The 16,993-nt window shown below is 51.7% G+C and overlaps 1 protein-coding gene across 3 annotated transcripts; it reads left to right on the top strand.

Moving 5' to 3' along the window:
• The first annotated feature begins 977 nt into the window (after positions 1-977).
• Positions 978-14,528, top strand: LOC105187986 (uncharacterized protein CG3556). Of its 3 annotated transcripts, none has more exons than XM_025306461.1 (7): positions 978-1,200; positions 9,112-9,230; positions 9,843-10,083; positions 11,899-12,146; positions 12,723-13,109; positions 13,611-14,003; positions 14,312-14,528. In XM_025306461.1, exons 2-7 carry the CDS (start codon positions 9,158-9,160, stop codon positions 14,371-14,373), a joined length of 1,404 nt encoding a protein of 467 aa, XP_025162246.1. In that variant the 5' UTR covers positions 978-1,200; positions 9,112-9,157; the 3' UTR covers positions 14,374-14,528. The 3 variants fall into 3 exon arrangements, with proteins under 3 accessions (XP_025162246.1, XP_011147479.1, XP_025162245.1); XM_011149177.3 differs by having other exon boundaries at positions 981-1,200; positions 13,605-14,003; XM_025306460.1 differs by lacking the exon at positions 978-1,200 and adding an exon at positions 4,304-4,475 and having other exon boundaries at positions 13,605-14,003.
• Positions 14,529-16,993: the final 2,465 nt, after the last annotated feature.

The following is a 16,993-nucleotide window of genomic DNA, read 5'->3' as shown; positions in this document are numbered from 1 at the left end:
GGTGGCTCGGAAAAATGGATGGAAATGGGTAGAATAGGGTGGCACGAGGGAATCGACTATGTCCGCGCGGAGAGGGTGCGTGGAGACTCGCGCGAGGGAGGATCGAGCGCGACGGGGCTGCTAGGGATGTTGGAAAGGGATAGTGATACGAGTGGCGACGGCGACGAGAGACTCGCGTGCGACATCGCGACGTTAATTGATCGCACGTGATTGCCCGCGTGCGCTGGGACACGCGCTTCGTCCTCGTTTCCCCGCCCCCCCCCCTCCTCCCACATTTTGCCACCCCGCGTTTTCGAGCGATTCGAAGCTTGTAAGTGCGATCTTCGAAATGTCCAATTTCCCTCCATCTCCCTGGAAGGAAACGCATTTCCTAGAGGATGCGCCTCTATTTACGCCCCGTTATGTGACAGTTTGCCGAGTGTCCTGTTCGACACAGGATTATGAACCTGCAATTAAATCTATACAACTACACATTTTCGAACTTTCACAGGCAACTAAATCACCTGGCAATTTGCGGCGTCGCGTTGGTCTCTCCTTATTTCTCTCTTCAGGAAAGATATCTCTCGGGCGAAATTTCACGAGGAGAGAGAGAGAGAGAGAGAGAGAGAGAGGACCTTAGCATTGATCCCACCAACGGACATTCCTCTCGCACGCGAATCACGTCGCTCGCGCTTGTTCCAGATTCGCAGCGCGACGTGCGGTGCGAGGCCATCGCTGAAACGGACGGGGTGCTCGTGAAGGAGAGAGGGCGGTTCTCCAACCCCTAGCGCGGCGCGACGCGCCGCCGTTCCTGGGTTCGGTCTGCATTGCGCATTCACGAGACAGGCGCATCGTGGCGGCACCCGTCGTCGCGCTTTCGTCGTCGCTGTCGTTGTCGCCGTCGTCGTCGTCGCCGTCGCCGCCGCCGTCGTCGTCGTCGTCGTCGTCGTCGTCGTCGTCGTCGTCGTCGTCGTCGTCGTCGTCGTCGTCGTCGTCGTCGTCGTTATCGCCGCCGCCGCCGCCGCCGCCGCCGCGCTCCACCGTCGTCGTCATCGACGCCGCCATCGAGTCAGTTTTGGCGGCGGCCTTGGCAAGGAGGCACAACGCTCTCCGACCGCGAAGATACAAGTTCCCGAGGAACAAGGAAGAACACGACCCGACCGCCGAGATCAGCCCACAGCGCGGGCAAACAAGACGACACTCAGCTCCGCTCTCGCTAAGGTAAGCGAAACTTTCGACCTCCGCGGTCGGGAGTAAAAGTCCGATCGGGTCGTTCCGCGGGCTGACGCGTCCCGTCCGAGAGAGACAGAGAAAGAGAGAGAGAGAGAGAGAGAGAGAACCTCCGGGAAGATTCGAGCTCGTCGGCTTTCGCCTTTGTACATTGAAGTGATCGGATTCGCCGAATCGCCGTGAGAGCGAGTGAGGGAACGTGACTGATTAGAGATTGAATCGGATCGACGTCGGTAGGGCCGTCGTGTCTCTCCGACGGGGAAATCTCACTTTTTCCTGCTTTCCGCAAACCGCCGTCACGGTCGGGCGCGATTTGTGATTCCCCGACGACGAGTCTCGAGGACGAGGACACGCACGCGACTCTCGGCCACTCGACGCCTGAGAACGCTCGAGTTGAAGGCGTTTTAGCCAGCGGTGAATTTTGTAGCGGATGTCGCGCGCGCGCGCTATGTTGTACCACGATGATGTGGATTCGAAATAAAAAGGTTCGCTCGTGCGAAAAAACCGGGACAACGAGGGTTGTCCGGAGCGTCGTTGTTCGTGCGCGATGAAATCGCAATTGAGACGGATGCGTTCGAATTAGAAAAAAAAGGAAAAAAAAACGGAGGAGAAATACAAAAATAGAGAGAAAGAGAGAGGGGGGTGGGAGAGAAAAAAATAACGCACGTATGTTCCGCTCGGCATTCGATGCCTCCTCTCTTCGCGGCCGCACGGGAAATGGTCTCTCTATCACGGCTGTGTTAAATCATCATATCCGGTGATGCACGGCGATATCATTGGAGTGAAAATGTAAATGAGCGCAAATGAAAATGTAAATATGCAAATTGACTGAACACATATAAATTATGGCGCATGATTTTATGTAGATTACGTTGCGTCGCGAACGCAATCGGATGTTTCGTCACGTACACTCGGCTGTACAACTTCCGCGTATTCCCCACGTGTTCCATTTCTTCCACACCGTACTCCTCGCTTTTCTCGCAGGTATGCGCAAAGTTTCGGCACAATTCTTTTTGTCAGGGGGAATGGAGAAAAAGAAAGTGCAAGGGAAAGGGAGATAGGGGAGAAGGAGGGAGCGTGCGTGCGTGTGTATATCGAGCGCAAGTTCCAAAATTGCAGTCATTTTCTTGACTGTGGAAGTTTGCGGCTGAGAAAGGAAAGTCTCACGACTCTGAAACTAGTCCGCGCTAGACGTGCATCGCGTATCGCATCGGCTATCATTCATAAATTCCCAGTCCTAGATTATCCGAGTCCGAGTCGCGACCCAGATCGGCGCGCGTTCTATACGCGCGGCTGACAGAATGAATATTTCATCGGCGGCGCAATTATAAAGTCGCGTAATTGGCGTCGTGTAAATACGACGGCGAACTCGTGTCGCGAGACTCGCCTTGATTTCACTGTCCGCTTCTCCTTCTCTCTCTTTCTCTCTCTCTCTCTCTCTCTCACTCTAAACTATTCATTATTATACTGTCGCCTGGCTGCAATTTTCCACTTTAAAGTGGGACGCTCCGCCGTCTCCTCCGGGGCAAATATTGCCGTATCAATCCAACGCTAATTAACAGTAATGGCGGTAACGACACCTGCGCCCGCACGCTCTCACGTATTCCGCAACTTCGAGGATAAAACTTGACTTGCTCGCGCGCTCGCGTCTGAATAAATTAACAGATGGTCCCTCCCGGATTCTACACATTCCCGACATCCCCCCCCCCCCGTTTGTAGCCGGCGTTTCCTCAATTCGCGCGAATTCCTCTCCGACACTAATTCGAGCCGATAACGGCAAACGATAACGACACAAATAAAATTGGCAATTGCAAGCTGCGCGCGCGCGCGCGCGCGCGCGAATCCCTCTTTTGCATTACGTAATTATTCCCGTCGATAGCGACGTGCGTCTATTTTTGCGCGGTTCTCTCACGAATTTCCAGCTCCCTCCGAGGCTAAAATTCACCGAGGAGAGACGGGCTCTTGAGAATAGCTGTCTCGAGCTGCGTTGTTGCTCGGGGTATTAAGCCTCCTTTGTACAATCAGGTGTATTACAGCGGATAGTATTATATCGCTGCCGTGTAGGCGCGCGCGCGCGCGCGCCGCTTCAGCTTAACCACTTCAAAAGCCGCCGCCGCCGCCGTCGGTCAATAACCCGGCATCGCGCTATCAAACCCCGAACGTTTGCTCCGTGATTATTGTGCATGCTTTTTTCTCCCGTGCGTCTCTGTGCGGCGCAATTCCGCCGGAATATTGGAAACTGCAGAATCGCCGGGAATCTCGGGATCAGTTGCGTCGGCTTCGGAAACTGCGCGCGCGCTCGTCTCTCCTTTTCTTCGTCGTGCGAGGCGCTCGTTTTTTTCTTTTCTCCTTTCTTTTTTCGAACCGATCGTCCACGAACGCTCGAATCGAGACGTCATCGCCCCGTCACGGGGCTTGTCACATCTCGTTCTCGTTTCCGTGGTGAAGCGCCGGCCGCGCGCGCTCCGCGAATTCCAATTACACCCGCAATTAGCCCGACGACGGGCACGGTTACGCCGGCAACTTCGAAACAGACGTCCCCCGCGCCGGAGATAATCTGCTACATCACTTTGCCGTTTATTGCGCAACCTTGTTTATCGTGCAATCGTCGCGATCGTAACTCGGCTTATTGCGACAATTACATGTGTCTTGCCGCGGAGGCTCCGCTCTCTTTCCCGAAACTTCGTTCCCCGACTACAACGGCGGCCTGTCCTCGCGAGCTTCCCCATCAGCACCCTCGCGAGTCCATTAAAGGACGATACACCGACACTGCCGCCGCGCAATTTACCCATAAGTTTCGACGAATCTTCTTCTCTCTCCCTTTGAGGGAGATTTCACGACGAGACACGAGCGACAATTATTCTCCCCTCCACGCAGGCATCCTCGTCTAGCCATCTCCAATAAGAACGAAGCTGAACAAAGATCGAGGGGGTGCCCGCCGGCACAGACCACATCCTCTTCCGTGGAGAGTGCTCAGCCTATGAATGTAAAAAAGAAGAAAGAGAAACAATTACCCAAGTCGCGCGACCGTCGGCAAGTACACTCGTCGGATGGAGGGTGGGTGGGGTGGGGTGGGGGAGGAGGTTCCGAGGATTAGGGAAAACTAGGAATCCCACGTCCAGCCGGACTGTAATCCTAAACGATTGCAACGGACCGCAGTGAGGGCTATTGCATTTTGCAGTTTCGGCGGCAGCGACGGCGGCGGCGGCGGAGGAGGAGGCAGCGGAGACGGCAGAGGCGGCTAAGCTGTTTAGCCGCGGCTCTAAGTGAGTTCCGAGTCTCCGGAGAACAATGGTATATATACGTAGTACCATTGCGCCGGGGCAATGTTTAGAAGAAGCCAAAGGGATGGGCGCGGGGCGAGCAGGGGTGCGCGCGGAGGGGATGGCTGGGATTCGAGCCGGGCTACCCGGGAGGATAACCGAGCTTTTATCCATTACACCGGCATAGCCCGCGATATTGCATTCCCGTCGCTATTATCGCTTCGCATCGACGTTTCCGACCGCCGCACGAAAGCCGCTGTAACGCCATTATAGTCCGCGTTGCCGCGGAACAGTCCTAACTGCCAGGCTCACCCTCTCCTTCTCGCCCTCTCTGCAACTCTCTCTCTCTCTCTCTCTCTCTCTCTCTCTCTCTCTCTGTCTCCTTGGATCCCGGCTCTCTTTCTCCTTCCCTCTCGGCTGGCGGAGGCGAGAGAGACGGTGGCAGCTTCATCCAGCCGGACGCAGCATCGTTCCCCCTCCCCGCCCCCTGACGTCGTCCGCTAACGGAGCTGTGCAACCCCTTCGAGATCGGACACATTATCGAAGCGGCTTGGCGGAGTATTAGCTGTTAGCAGCAGCGACGGCAACAGCCGTATAAATCCGCGCGTCTGCTGCCTCGACAAAGAGAGAAAGAGAGAGGTCGCCTCTGAAAGCGAAGGCTCCGTCTTCGTTTCCTCCGTCTTCTCCCCCCCGAGTCCTCGTGAGGGTCGCGAGAGCGAGTTTTCAAGGCTCACGGCGCATCGCGTCGGATTATTTTCCTTCTTCGTTTATTCTCGCGCGTTTTATTCCCGTCTGTTTTCGCCAACACGGACGCTCGCCGTCCGCTTGCTTCCGTTACATAAGCGAGCTGCGTCGAGCCGAAAACAGGTGAAGCGCTCGCTTCGATATTCCGCTGGAATATTTAAAGCTCTCCCGACTGCTCGCGCGCGACTGCCGGGAGGAGCGGGGAGGGGAGGGGACCGATGGATGCTTTCGTGGATATCTGCGGAATTAGCATCGGTGGTGCATAATAAATGCAGTTTTTATGCACGCGAGGATTAGCAGGATTTAAAACGACGACTATTACTGCCGTTCGACGGAATTCATTGATTCATTTCCTCCGCTTCCCCCTCCCCCGCTGCCCTCTTAGAACATTACATGTGCAATCCCTCTTGTCCCTTGACCGTCCCCCAGAATAACGGAATGCGCGTGTCGGGGTCTTCTGAAAGTCGCCCACACCGACTTTTCTGCGCGACAGGGGCTCGGAATAAACGTCGGGGGATGCAATTATAGCGGTTTATCGCGGGACGCGTCAAGTAAAAATATACCCGTCGAATGGAAATTTATTAATAACGCGAATGCGACGCGCCACACACACACATAGTCGCGAACGGAAACAGAGGGAGAGTAAACGGCCGGAGACAGCGGGGCGTGCAGAGGGGCGTGGGGGAGGATGATGGGGGGGGAACGACACGAAAAATGCGAGTCACGATTTTAATTTGACTGTGTTTGTGTACATTACACGCTACGCTCTCGACCGTTTTGTCTCGCAGCCGACTTCAGAACACCGACGACGACGACACACCACACCGGTTTTCCGTTAGCAACCCGCGCGCTCTATGCTCTTCCTCGAGATTCGCGACGACGGCTCGATAGAGAGACGGGGATGATGTCGCGCGATCATGAGCGCGATAGAGGACGCGTCGTCGTGAGCGGACAACGAGCGGAAGAGAGCGAGGAAGGAAGGAGACCCAAAGAGAGAGCGCGAGAGAAAGAGAGAGAGAGAGAGAGAGAGAGAGAGAGAGGAGCAAGGGAGGGGGAGAGAGGAGGCTATCCAGGTACACATACCTGTCTACATAGTTACACGTGTATATGTGTATGTGTGTACATATATATATATATATACGTGGACTCGGAGAGGGCGACAGGCGCCACGATATCGATCCCACGCAATATCGCGCGCTCGAGTCGTGTTCCACGGGCATACCGACGCCCGACGTCCCTTGTGTTCCACTTGCTGGTATATCCGGCAGGGCACGATTTATCGCCCATGTCGGTGTCGCGCGACGGTGCGTGCATACGTACGCGCGTGCACGTGCCAGCGCCCTGCCAGCGTTCCGCTCTCTCGCTCTCTCTCTCTCTCTCTCTCTCTCTCTCTCTCTCTCTCTCTCTCTCTCTCTCTCTCTCTCTCTCTCTCTCGTGTACACCTCGTGTGCGTATGCGACGACGACGGCGCGGCGCGGCGCGGCGGCGACGTTCTTTATTAAAACGTTTCATCAAGCCGCAGAGCAGACCGCACGCTTGTAGATTCCACCGATGGGCCGACGCGGCGGACGCGCTCGTTCGATTCCCGCGACCGGCGCGATCGATCGCGCGAGAGCGGCCGCGCGAGTCGCCGATGTCTCTCCCCGCGCGGTGTCCTGTGGAAAAGTAAACACCGATGAATCAGACGCGCGGTTTTCGTGCGACAGGCACGAGAACGCGTTGTCACCGCTTGTCTTGAGACCGCTCGCGGGACGAGCGGCCGCGGGGCGCTTTTCGGGGAGGAGAGGACCCGTACACTGAGGGAAAAGTATATGATATTTGGAATTATAATGATATAGTAATTAAATTATAGTCCGAAATAGTAAGTATTACCACAATATCGGTAATCATTACGATACAGGCATAGTATAACCAACCATATAATATTTTTACTGAGAATTATAGTAAGTTAAACTAAAATTATTGTATGGATACAAATATAAAATGGTAGGTAAAGTAACTCTTTTATATAGTCAATATTACCAGAATATTTGCTAAATGATGACAGATGTAACTATATGAATATTAAATTTCACTATATTTGTGAATGAGAAATTACCATATATGTGTAAAAGTAACTAAACAATTATTTTAGACAATCATTGACTATATGTTTGTGTTTATTCTACTATATTTTGCAGGCAGGTTCGACGAACTATAAAAATATGGTTGACGCCAGAATGAACTATAAGATATAGTGAGGTTATAGTTAATTCAACTATATTTTTCTATCAGTGTACGGTAATTTGTCGCGGGCGCAAGAGCGCGCCTCTCAGCGCATCGCGTGAGCAACATGAGGTTTACCTGTCCAATTAATTAAACGGGAAATGACCGGTCGGTCGCGATATTGAGCGATTATTTAGATAGCGTGTATCGATAGGGATAAATAAAAAAATGCAGAGAAATAGAGAGAGAGAGAGAGAGAGAGAGAGAGAGAGAAGCGTCATTTATTGAGCGCTCTGGGACAAGTCCCCTCAAGCGCATAGACAGAATTTACAAATTAAAACATGAGTTAAAATACAGAACAGTTGGAATTTAAAATTCGTTAATATCAATTTCAAAAATCTCGGGATTAGGTAAAGTAAAAGTAAAATAAAATAAAATGAAATAAAACGAAATGAAATGAAAAGAAATGAAAATGTACATAGCCATATCCAAACAGGTCAAGAATGATCTAAGTGTAACTCCACGCATCCTGACTTTTCGCATGAAAAAAAAAAAAAAAAAAGAGTGAGAAAGAAAGAGAGAAGGGGGGAGCGGAAGGAAATGCGCACTCATGAGTCCCACGGTGCTAATTCCGCGACGATTTAATCAACGACGAGGTAAACGCGTCGAAAAAAGGTACGTTAAAATAATCAGGAAGATTGATTAGCGGACACGCTCTCTCTCTCTCTCTCTCTCTCTCTCTCTCTCACGAGCGATTTATTAAAAATTTAAATTCCCCGCGGCGAGGGAAATTGCCGCACTCGCGCTCGTGCGCGCCGCAAGGCAAGGAATTCGCGGAGTTATGATCTGGATAATGAATTAACTGGCCGAGTCACCGCGGATAATGAATTAACCGGACGAGAGGGCCGCCTCTCAACGCGCGATGTCATCGCCAGGGGTGGATAACTCGCAACGCGCGGACACGCGCCGCCGCCGCCGCCGCCGCCGTCGTCGACGACGAGCTCGCATGGGCACCGCGCGAGCGAGTCTCGATTAACGACGGTTGCGATTTGACGTTGATCGTGATTAGCCGGCGCGATATCTGTCGAACGAGTTCCCGGACGTGTGGACGTGCCTGACGCGTAAGTTAATTCGCTCGCGGAGGTCCGAGCACGAAAATCAAAGCAGCGCGGCGCGAGTGCGCCTCGAATGCAGTTCCTGCTCCCTCTTCCTCCCTCCCTCCCTCCCTCCCCCCCATCCGTCCGTCCGTCCGTCCGTCCCTCTTTCTCCGTCTCGCTGTCTCTATCCGCGCGCTTTATTCCGGCGTGTTTGTCTGCGCGCTGGGAAGTTTAACGAAACACGCGAGGAAGGCTGGTGGGAACGTTTAAATATTCATGGTATATTCTATGGGAACTCGCGCGACGCCGCGCCCGCGCGCGAACTTTCCGCCGAAAGATTTGCTCTCCGCGAGCGAGGGCATGCATACTGAGCGATACCGAGGACCATTCCCGCCGACGTTCCCGCGGCGCTAACTTTTCGCCCGGGATATTTGCCGCACGAGGGCGGGAGAATAATATTACGAAAAAAGAGCAGGTGGAGCGGAGGGGAAAAGATTGCCGGAGGAGCGAGGGAAAAGTGGGATAACACATAGTGTGTTAACGGAGTTTCCTTATATATCCGTGCGAATCGTTCTATATTCGATTTTTTTCAGGTGCAACAGGACGACGGACGCAATTTGAGACGCTAGCCCGGGTGTGATGTGGGGAAGAGCGAATATGGCGGCGGTGACCCTCCTCCTCGGATGGCTGTGCGTTTTCGCCCGTGCGGAAGGTACGTTTGCGTAATCCACGAAAACGACTCGCGTCTCGGCCACGTTGACTGCCGTGTGCTGACGTCCCTCCGTCGTCCCTCCGAGCGCTCGACTCCGCTTTGAACGGCCAAGGACACGGCGAGGGTGAGTGCGACTCGCAGGACTCGCGCGTTCGCCTCATCGCCGGCGACTCCAAAGTCGCCGTATCGAGGGAAGAAATTTCCTCTCTTTTTCGATTCAAACTTTTTCCGGGTCTTTTCGATTCCTCCCCAGTCCTCTTTCCCGGATTAAAAAATGCAAATAATGCGCATCATACGCACGCACACACACACACACACACACACACACACCACTTCCATCGCGAGCAAAATTGGTTAGATCCTCCGGGCTCAAAAAGGACGAACTTAACACACACACACGAACGTGACGATAAACGGATTAAACGGCACAAACGGGAGCAAGACCGTCAGAAGCATATAAAGCTAATAGGAATAAATTCGACGAGGGTATCATCCTTCTCCTCCCCCCCCCCCCCCCCCCGGCCGTCACAGCAGTCAACATGGCGGGAATGCGTGTATAACCTCGCGATAAGAGAATAATAACGAGAGAACGTTCGCGGTCGCGGTACTCAGTGGGCAACACCGAGGTGACGTCCGCCGACGCCGAGGCGGAGACCATCCTCGAGCGAGCGGCCACGTGGCTGTGGAGTCAACGGGACAAGGACGCCGGATGGGGTAACGACACGCACCGGGTGCTTCTGGTTCTCCGCCTGGCGAATCTCTCCCGCGACGACAACGTCGCGCCGCCGGCGCCGCTCGAGCTGCAGCTCACCGCCAAGCAGATGGAACTGGAGATTGTGCTTTCGCTGTGGAGGTACAGAGTCATGCTAATTAACATTTTTCCGCCCCTCCCCCGTCCCCCCTCACCCAAGATGTGCGACGCTGACAAGTAAACCTCGGGGACTCGTCAGACGTCAGATTTGTTTCGCTGATTTTTTATAGTTATCTTTAATGTCGAAATATAAAGAAATCTGTTGTCATTTTTAGCTTAAATTAATTTTTTCAACTTTTTCGAAATTTCCGAAGTTTTTTGTTCACTTCTTGTTCATTTTTTTATCAGATTTTGACGTTAAAATGAACTTGTTTGCCGGACAGTGAGCCGAAAGATTATCCAACGTCGAACGTGTAGCGTGAAACTGAACACTTTTTCAACAATGACGTCAGCCATATTAGATCCGCCATTTTGAATTTTACAAAATGATTCTGATCTTTTTAATCGGCGACATGTGTGTGCAAGTTTCAACAAATCAGACATATATATTTTTAAGAAATATTGTTTTAAATACGTATAAAATAGTGTCCTTGTGCAAAACTTGAAAAATTCCGAAAAAATTGAAAAAATTAATTCAAGCTGAAAATGATAACGGATTTCTTCATGTTTTGACATGTAAGAAATAACTATAAAAGATTGGAAACAAATCGGCGTCTGACGTTCCCCGAGATTTACTTGTGAGCTCGGTCGGATTCCCCGTTTCGAGTCCGAAGTGCAAAACAAGTAGAACGCCTTCGTCAGCAGCGGACGATCGGCACGCGCGTCGCCTCGAGGCCGATCGGGAAGCTCAGCTCGCGATCGACGACGACGATTTGTGACGAGTAGACAATTTCACGAGGCCCTAGGTGGGCCGAGTCCCCGAAGTACGCCACGGACGTATAAGTAATAATACTGCGGTACTTTTCAGCGACCTAGAAACTTCACGTGCGCGGGGAAGTGAAGAGAGAGAAAGAGAGAGAGAGAGAGGAGGGGGGGGAGCGAGCGGGTAGTTCTCAGAGCCCGGCGTGTACACGTCTTGACATTCTTTATCGCCGAGTTATCGCTGGCGTGCACGGAGACAGACCTCGTCTAGGTGCGACGCCGCTCCGTTTCGCGAGAGAGAGAGAGAGAGAGAGAGAGAGCGGCCCTCCTCGACGACGGCGGATTCGCGCTCGTCGGCGCGGCGCTTCCGCGTTATCGATTCTTCCGCTAGGAGTGTCTGCTTCAGTCGCTCGTCGTTGCGCAAAGAGCGTCGCCGAGGACCCGAAGCGTTAATATCCCAATTAATTGCAATTACACCGAGCGCGATCCACCAGCTCGCTCCACCCACCTCGCTCGCGTGCTCATCCGGTGCAATCGAGAGCCGCTCGAGCGATCGTCGCTCTTCCTCGAGGAGTCTTCAACTTGAGCCTCGAGAACCTCCGTGCTCCGTGCTTCGTCTCTCTTCGACGACGATTCTCTTGCATTTATATACCGTGTGATGTGTTAAATTCAAGATTTCACGCGCACGAGCGAGTCTAAACATTCAAAATATTTATTATAAACATGTAAAAAGCACAATGATATGTAACATGGAGAAATATTTTCATGTCGGACGAGAATGTTTCGTTTTGAAGCGACGAGTCCGCAAGTACGACGTTCGTCGGTCACGTGGCGAGATTCGCGCCCCCCCCTCCTCCTCCTCCTCCTCCTCCTCCTCCCCGCACGCTCTAACTTCGTCGATAATGCTCCGAGCGAAGGAGATAAATTGCACGTATCCGAACGGGCGCACACATGCATCAGCGTCCCTGAAGAGGTCGAACGGGCTTGAACACGACGCTTCCCCGCAAAACACGTTCGCCAGATACTGACTCTGCTTTTTCTCGCGCTCGCATACAGACACCGAGAAGTCGGCTTTTCCCCGGTTCGGCTGGCGCGCTACACTCTGGCCTTGAACGCGATGTGCATGGACCCGAGGCAGTTCCACGGTCACGACCTGATCGGCACGTTGCAGCATCACGAGCCGCCGACCGATTACGAGTTCGCGCTCACCACGCTCGCGGCGTGCAGCGCGCAGGCGCACGTGCGCAAGCGGCAGATCCGTCGCCTCCTGGACATCGCGAACGCCGCGCGAGACCACAACGTCGGTGAGTGCACGCGGAGAGTCCCCCGCAGTCCCTCTCTTCAAACCTTAAAATCCGTGAGAACTCACTCCCCCAGGCGGAACAGAAAATCACGATGACATCAGAATGACGTCGAAATGATGAGGAAAACGCACTTTTTTCATTATGATTCAGTCATTTTCTCGTCATTTTCATGTCATCGTGGATTTTCTGTTCTACCTGGGTCAGGGTCCAATCACGCGCCCCCCTCTCCCCAATCCAATTTCGATCCCCCCAAGGGTCGAGGGTATCCATGAGGATTTCCCCACCGTGATAAAAAAAAAGAAAAGGGTCCAATCGCGCGATCACCACGATCAAACTGAATTCCGAAAGTAACTCGTTAATCAGTCCAAACTAATTGGAAAGTGACTCGATAAGATTTCTATAATTATTGCAACATGTCGCCTACGGCGTGGTGCGTTAAACTCCTTTCGAATGGTGACGCGATGAAAAAGGACAACTTGACCGCGCTAGCGCTAGCTGAGAAATGTCATTTCTCGCTGACCATCACGCCAACCTTCTCCCACCTTCGTGTGTTGACTCGCGCGAAAATGTCCGCAGACACCGTGGCGATGGTGATCCTGGCGCTGCAGTGCATCGTCCAAGACCACCGGCACCGGAACCTCCACCACTTCGTGCGCAAGCCGTCGATGGGACTGGCGCAGCAGCAGCGACTCGACGGCAGCTTCGGCGACCTGCACACCACCGCGTTGGTGATGCAGGCGCTGGAGGAGGTGGAGAACGAGCCGGCCGACAACTGGAACAGGTCCGCGGCCTTGGCCTGGCTGATCAGCCAGCAGCGTACGGACGGCTCTTTTCGCGGCGACGTCCGGGTCACCGCCGAGGCGATGCTGGGGGTTGCGCCGCGCGGGCTGGCCAGCATTCGAGCTCTTGACTGCGGCCAGGGTCTGTCGGATAACTCGCCACCTCGTCTCACCACCAGCAACAGTAACTGTCTCATTGTACCGAGGGTTCGGTCGAGAAGCTCGATCCGATTCTCCTGTCGAACCTGACGACTTGGTCGCACTCGGTGAGAACCGAGTGCGACCAAGCAGTCAAGGATATCTGCGACCTGTCGCCAATGTCCTGTTAATGTCCTGTCATGGAAACTGATCGCTTCGAGCAGGCGAAGAATCGCACCGAATTTTCCCACCGAGCCAGTATTTTTGCAGTCGCATCTCCGTCTTTGGCGGAGATTCATTAATTCGAGTTCACGGGAGTGGATTTGTAGAGCCCCCCTCCCGTAACTTTTCATCAAAGTCCCCCGCGACTCTAATTAGACTCTTCCGTCCGGACGGAAATTCGCTCGTCTTAGCGCTCTCAAGTCTGACTCGGATCGAAAGTCACCCCATCGGAGAATCGATACGTTCGCGATAATACGCATCGGTCGTAGACTTTCGTCGTCGTGGAAGGGACGAAACGATGGTCCGTTAAACTTACGAGTTGCAGACGTCTCGACCTCGGACAACCACAGCGAGACCGCGATACCCTCGGCCTCGGCGGGCAACGTCAGCAACGTGGACACGACGATCGCGGGCACGGCGCCGCCGGTGCTGGTGAATGTGTCGTACACCCTGTGGGTCGGCAGCAATCTCAACGAGACGTACAACCTGACGGTGACCGCGCCCAAGAACGAGACCTTCTACGGGGTGATGCTGCTGGCGGCGGAGATGTCGCCTCATTTCCAGTTCACCGCGTCCGAATGGCCTAACGGTCACTACGTTCACACGCTGGCCGGCTACAAGGAGGAGCCGATGTCCTATCACTATTGGCTGCTCTACAGACTGCCGTCGCCGCCGGAACCTTCCTCGCCGCCCGGGAATCAACTGGTCGCGCCTGGAGGTACGACGAATAATAGTCGCAGCCGGCTTGCGACTATTATTTTTATGAATAATAATAATAATGGTATGGTATATGATGAAGAATGCGAGTAGAGACGACGCGACGAAGAGAAAGATAAAAAGACGGAACGAGAAGAGAAATCCTGTTCGCGTTGATTTCTCCCTCGCTCGATATCTCGAGGGAAAATTATGCATGCGGCTGTAGATTCGAACGCGTATCGAGGATGCGATGCAGAAATTTACCGTGCGACGACGAAACCAACCAGAACTACCTCGCGATCGTGATATAACCGCGCGCCGTATTTGCAGGTGTCGACGACTTGCAAATCAGCGAGGGCGAGCACTACCTCTTCTGGTACAAGAAGCTGTGAAGTGCACGGCGAGAGGAGCAAGAAAGCAAAAAACGAAACGTAACGAAGAGAAGGTAACGCGAGGGAGAGACTGCGGGTAGGGTTTCATATTGCGTAAGAAAAAAGCATGAGAAAAATAAAGCTGTACGAATGAGGCAGAGAGAGAGAGAGAGAGGGAGAGAAAGATTGAGTGCAAGAAAGAGAGTGAGTGAGTGAGTGAGTGAGTGAGAGAGAGAGAGAGAGAGAGAGAGAGAGAGAGAGAGAGAGAGAGAGAGAGAGAGAGAGAGAGAGAGAGAGAGAGAGAGAGAGTGTGATCTCGAAGCTCTAGAGCGAGATCCAGTATTCACTGCCATCGCTAATCGTCGACACGTAAGAAAAAGAATACACGCAACGCTAAATACGAGAAGAAGGGAGATTAAACGAAAAAGAATAGGCATAGAGAGAAGTACACGTACCCACAGAGAGAAACAGACACACACGCGTATGCACATGTACACGGTTACATACATGCATGCATGCACACACAAGCACACACACACACAACATACATACATGTACTCGCAGAGCTGGCAGTGACTTTTGAAACTCTGTTCTAGTGGCTATCTCGAAAGACTCGGATAGAATGAGACACTGATGTCGACCGATATTCCGGTTCGGTGTCGAGATCACACATACACACACACATTCACGTACACGCATAGACACATAGACACATTCCACACACACACAGACAGCTGCATTCGTTAACACGTTGAACGCCGCGATAGTGCTCGGCGATTAGGCGAGAACGCGTTCGAAGGATGCCGCAAAGGCGAGGAGGTATTGAGAAGGATTTTAGGACTTCTCCAGGATCTTTTAGAAAATTCTGGGGCATCTTTTAGACGACTTTAGCGTTGACTTCGGCGTTGCTTGGGTATTTATTGACGCGTCTGATATTGATTCGCGTGTAAGATACAAGCAGCTTATACGTATATTTAGTGAGCCACGTACGTTAGCAGCGAGCTACATGCGGCGAGCGTCGCCGGTGCATTCGCGTTAGCGATAATAAAATCGCGTTAGCGATTATTTCGTCGTATTAATTTCGCGCACGGTCCTGCACGATCGGGCCGAACGAAATTCGCGCGGCGTTCGACATGTTGACACGAAGCTACGAGGCCACGTGACGTTTTCTATGAAACTACAATGCACAAGCATACTTGTACTTATCGTAATTAATTCGTACTCAATAAAACCGTACCGATTAGCCGTACCGTAATAGCGAATAACCGCTCCCGATGTTCCCACTCCGGCTGTACGCGTTGATTTAGCGTAAGTACCATACCCCCTCACCCCCCCCCCCATATACCCTGTCATTAAGGAAATATGCGACAAATAAGTAAGTAAATAAGCGAACGAATTCGGCCCACTGCTGCTGCTACCGCTGCTGCTGATGCTGCTGTTGATGCGACGCGCTCGACAGGAGAGACAAAGCAGAGGTGCACCATCAACGTCATACCCTTCATTTGCACGCACGATGTATCGTTTTCCGAATGAGATGTACGATTTCGTTCTTTTCGTGGTATCAATAAAGGTATCAATAAACTACATCCACCAAAGCCAGATATCTTCTCTTTTGACTTGTCGACGAATTTAAAAACAAAGAGACCTTTTACCAATTTTACTTAATTTTACTTCTTTCTAAGCTCTACTCGTGCCGTAGAGCTTGAAAATAAAAGGCGCGTCTACCTTGCCGTTGAGTTATACCCCTACTTCGTTTTTTATTTTATTTCTTTCTTTTTTTCAACGGTGGCGTCTTGTAACGGAGATGCAATTTTAAAAATTCCCGAAAATAATGCCTGGTTTAGTTTCGATCAAATTTTACGGAGGCTGGTAAATTGTGGTTCGAGTCTCGGTTAAGAAGCTGATGTTCACCAAGACTTGAACCACAATTTCCGTGAAATTTAGCCGAAATTAAACCAGACATTTTTTGAGAATTTTTAGAATTGCATTTGAGAGGATTGATCAAATTAAGTAAAATGACATTATTCTTGAATTTTTTTTCCCTCCATCGGAAGTACCTACAAGTAATTGATTTTCAGTAATTACGGCGATATCTCTATTTTCGGCAGAGGGAAAAACTCGAAGGTGGTGTCACTTTATATATTTCGATGAGTACTTTCGAATACAATTCTGAAAGTTCATAAAAAATGCCTGGTTCAGTTTCGGCTTTAAATTTTATGGAGGCGGATGAATTGTAGTTTGAGTCTTGGCTGAAAATCAGCCTCTTCATCCGAGAAGCAGTTGGGTCTGTTGACTTTTAGTTGCAAAGTCTCCGCTATGAGACGCCACCATTTCTACTCACAAATCGAGATAGTATAGTAGTACAACTCAACGATAAATTAAATGCACCTTTTATTTTCTAATTTTACAAACATAACGGCAACTCAGGAAGCATTTGTATTTCGAAGTAATACAATTTAACAATTTGTAAAATGTTTCTTTGCTTTTTAATTTTTCAGCTTTGACAAGTCGAAGATCTTTCCATTTTCCAACGGTACGAGTCAACGAGTAGTCGGATACTTTTGTTTTTGAAAAGAACGAACGATTCAACGGGGCTCAAGTTAAATTCGTTTTAATTAAAGTACCATTTTTCTCGTGAAAA

The sequence above is a fragment of the Harpegnathos saltator genome, unplaced genomic scaffold (genome assembly GCF_003227715.2).
Source record: "Harpegnathos saltator strain DR-91 unplaced genomic scaffold, Hsal_v8.6 scaffold781, whole genome shotgun sequence".
Taxonomy (NCBI): domain Eukaryota; kingdom Metazoa; phylum Arthropoda; class Insecta; order Hymenoptera; family Formicidae; genus Harpegnathos; species Harpegnathos saltator.
The sequence above is the reverse complement of the archived record's forward strand: the minus strand, read 5'-3'. Positions and strand labels throughout refer to the sequence as shown.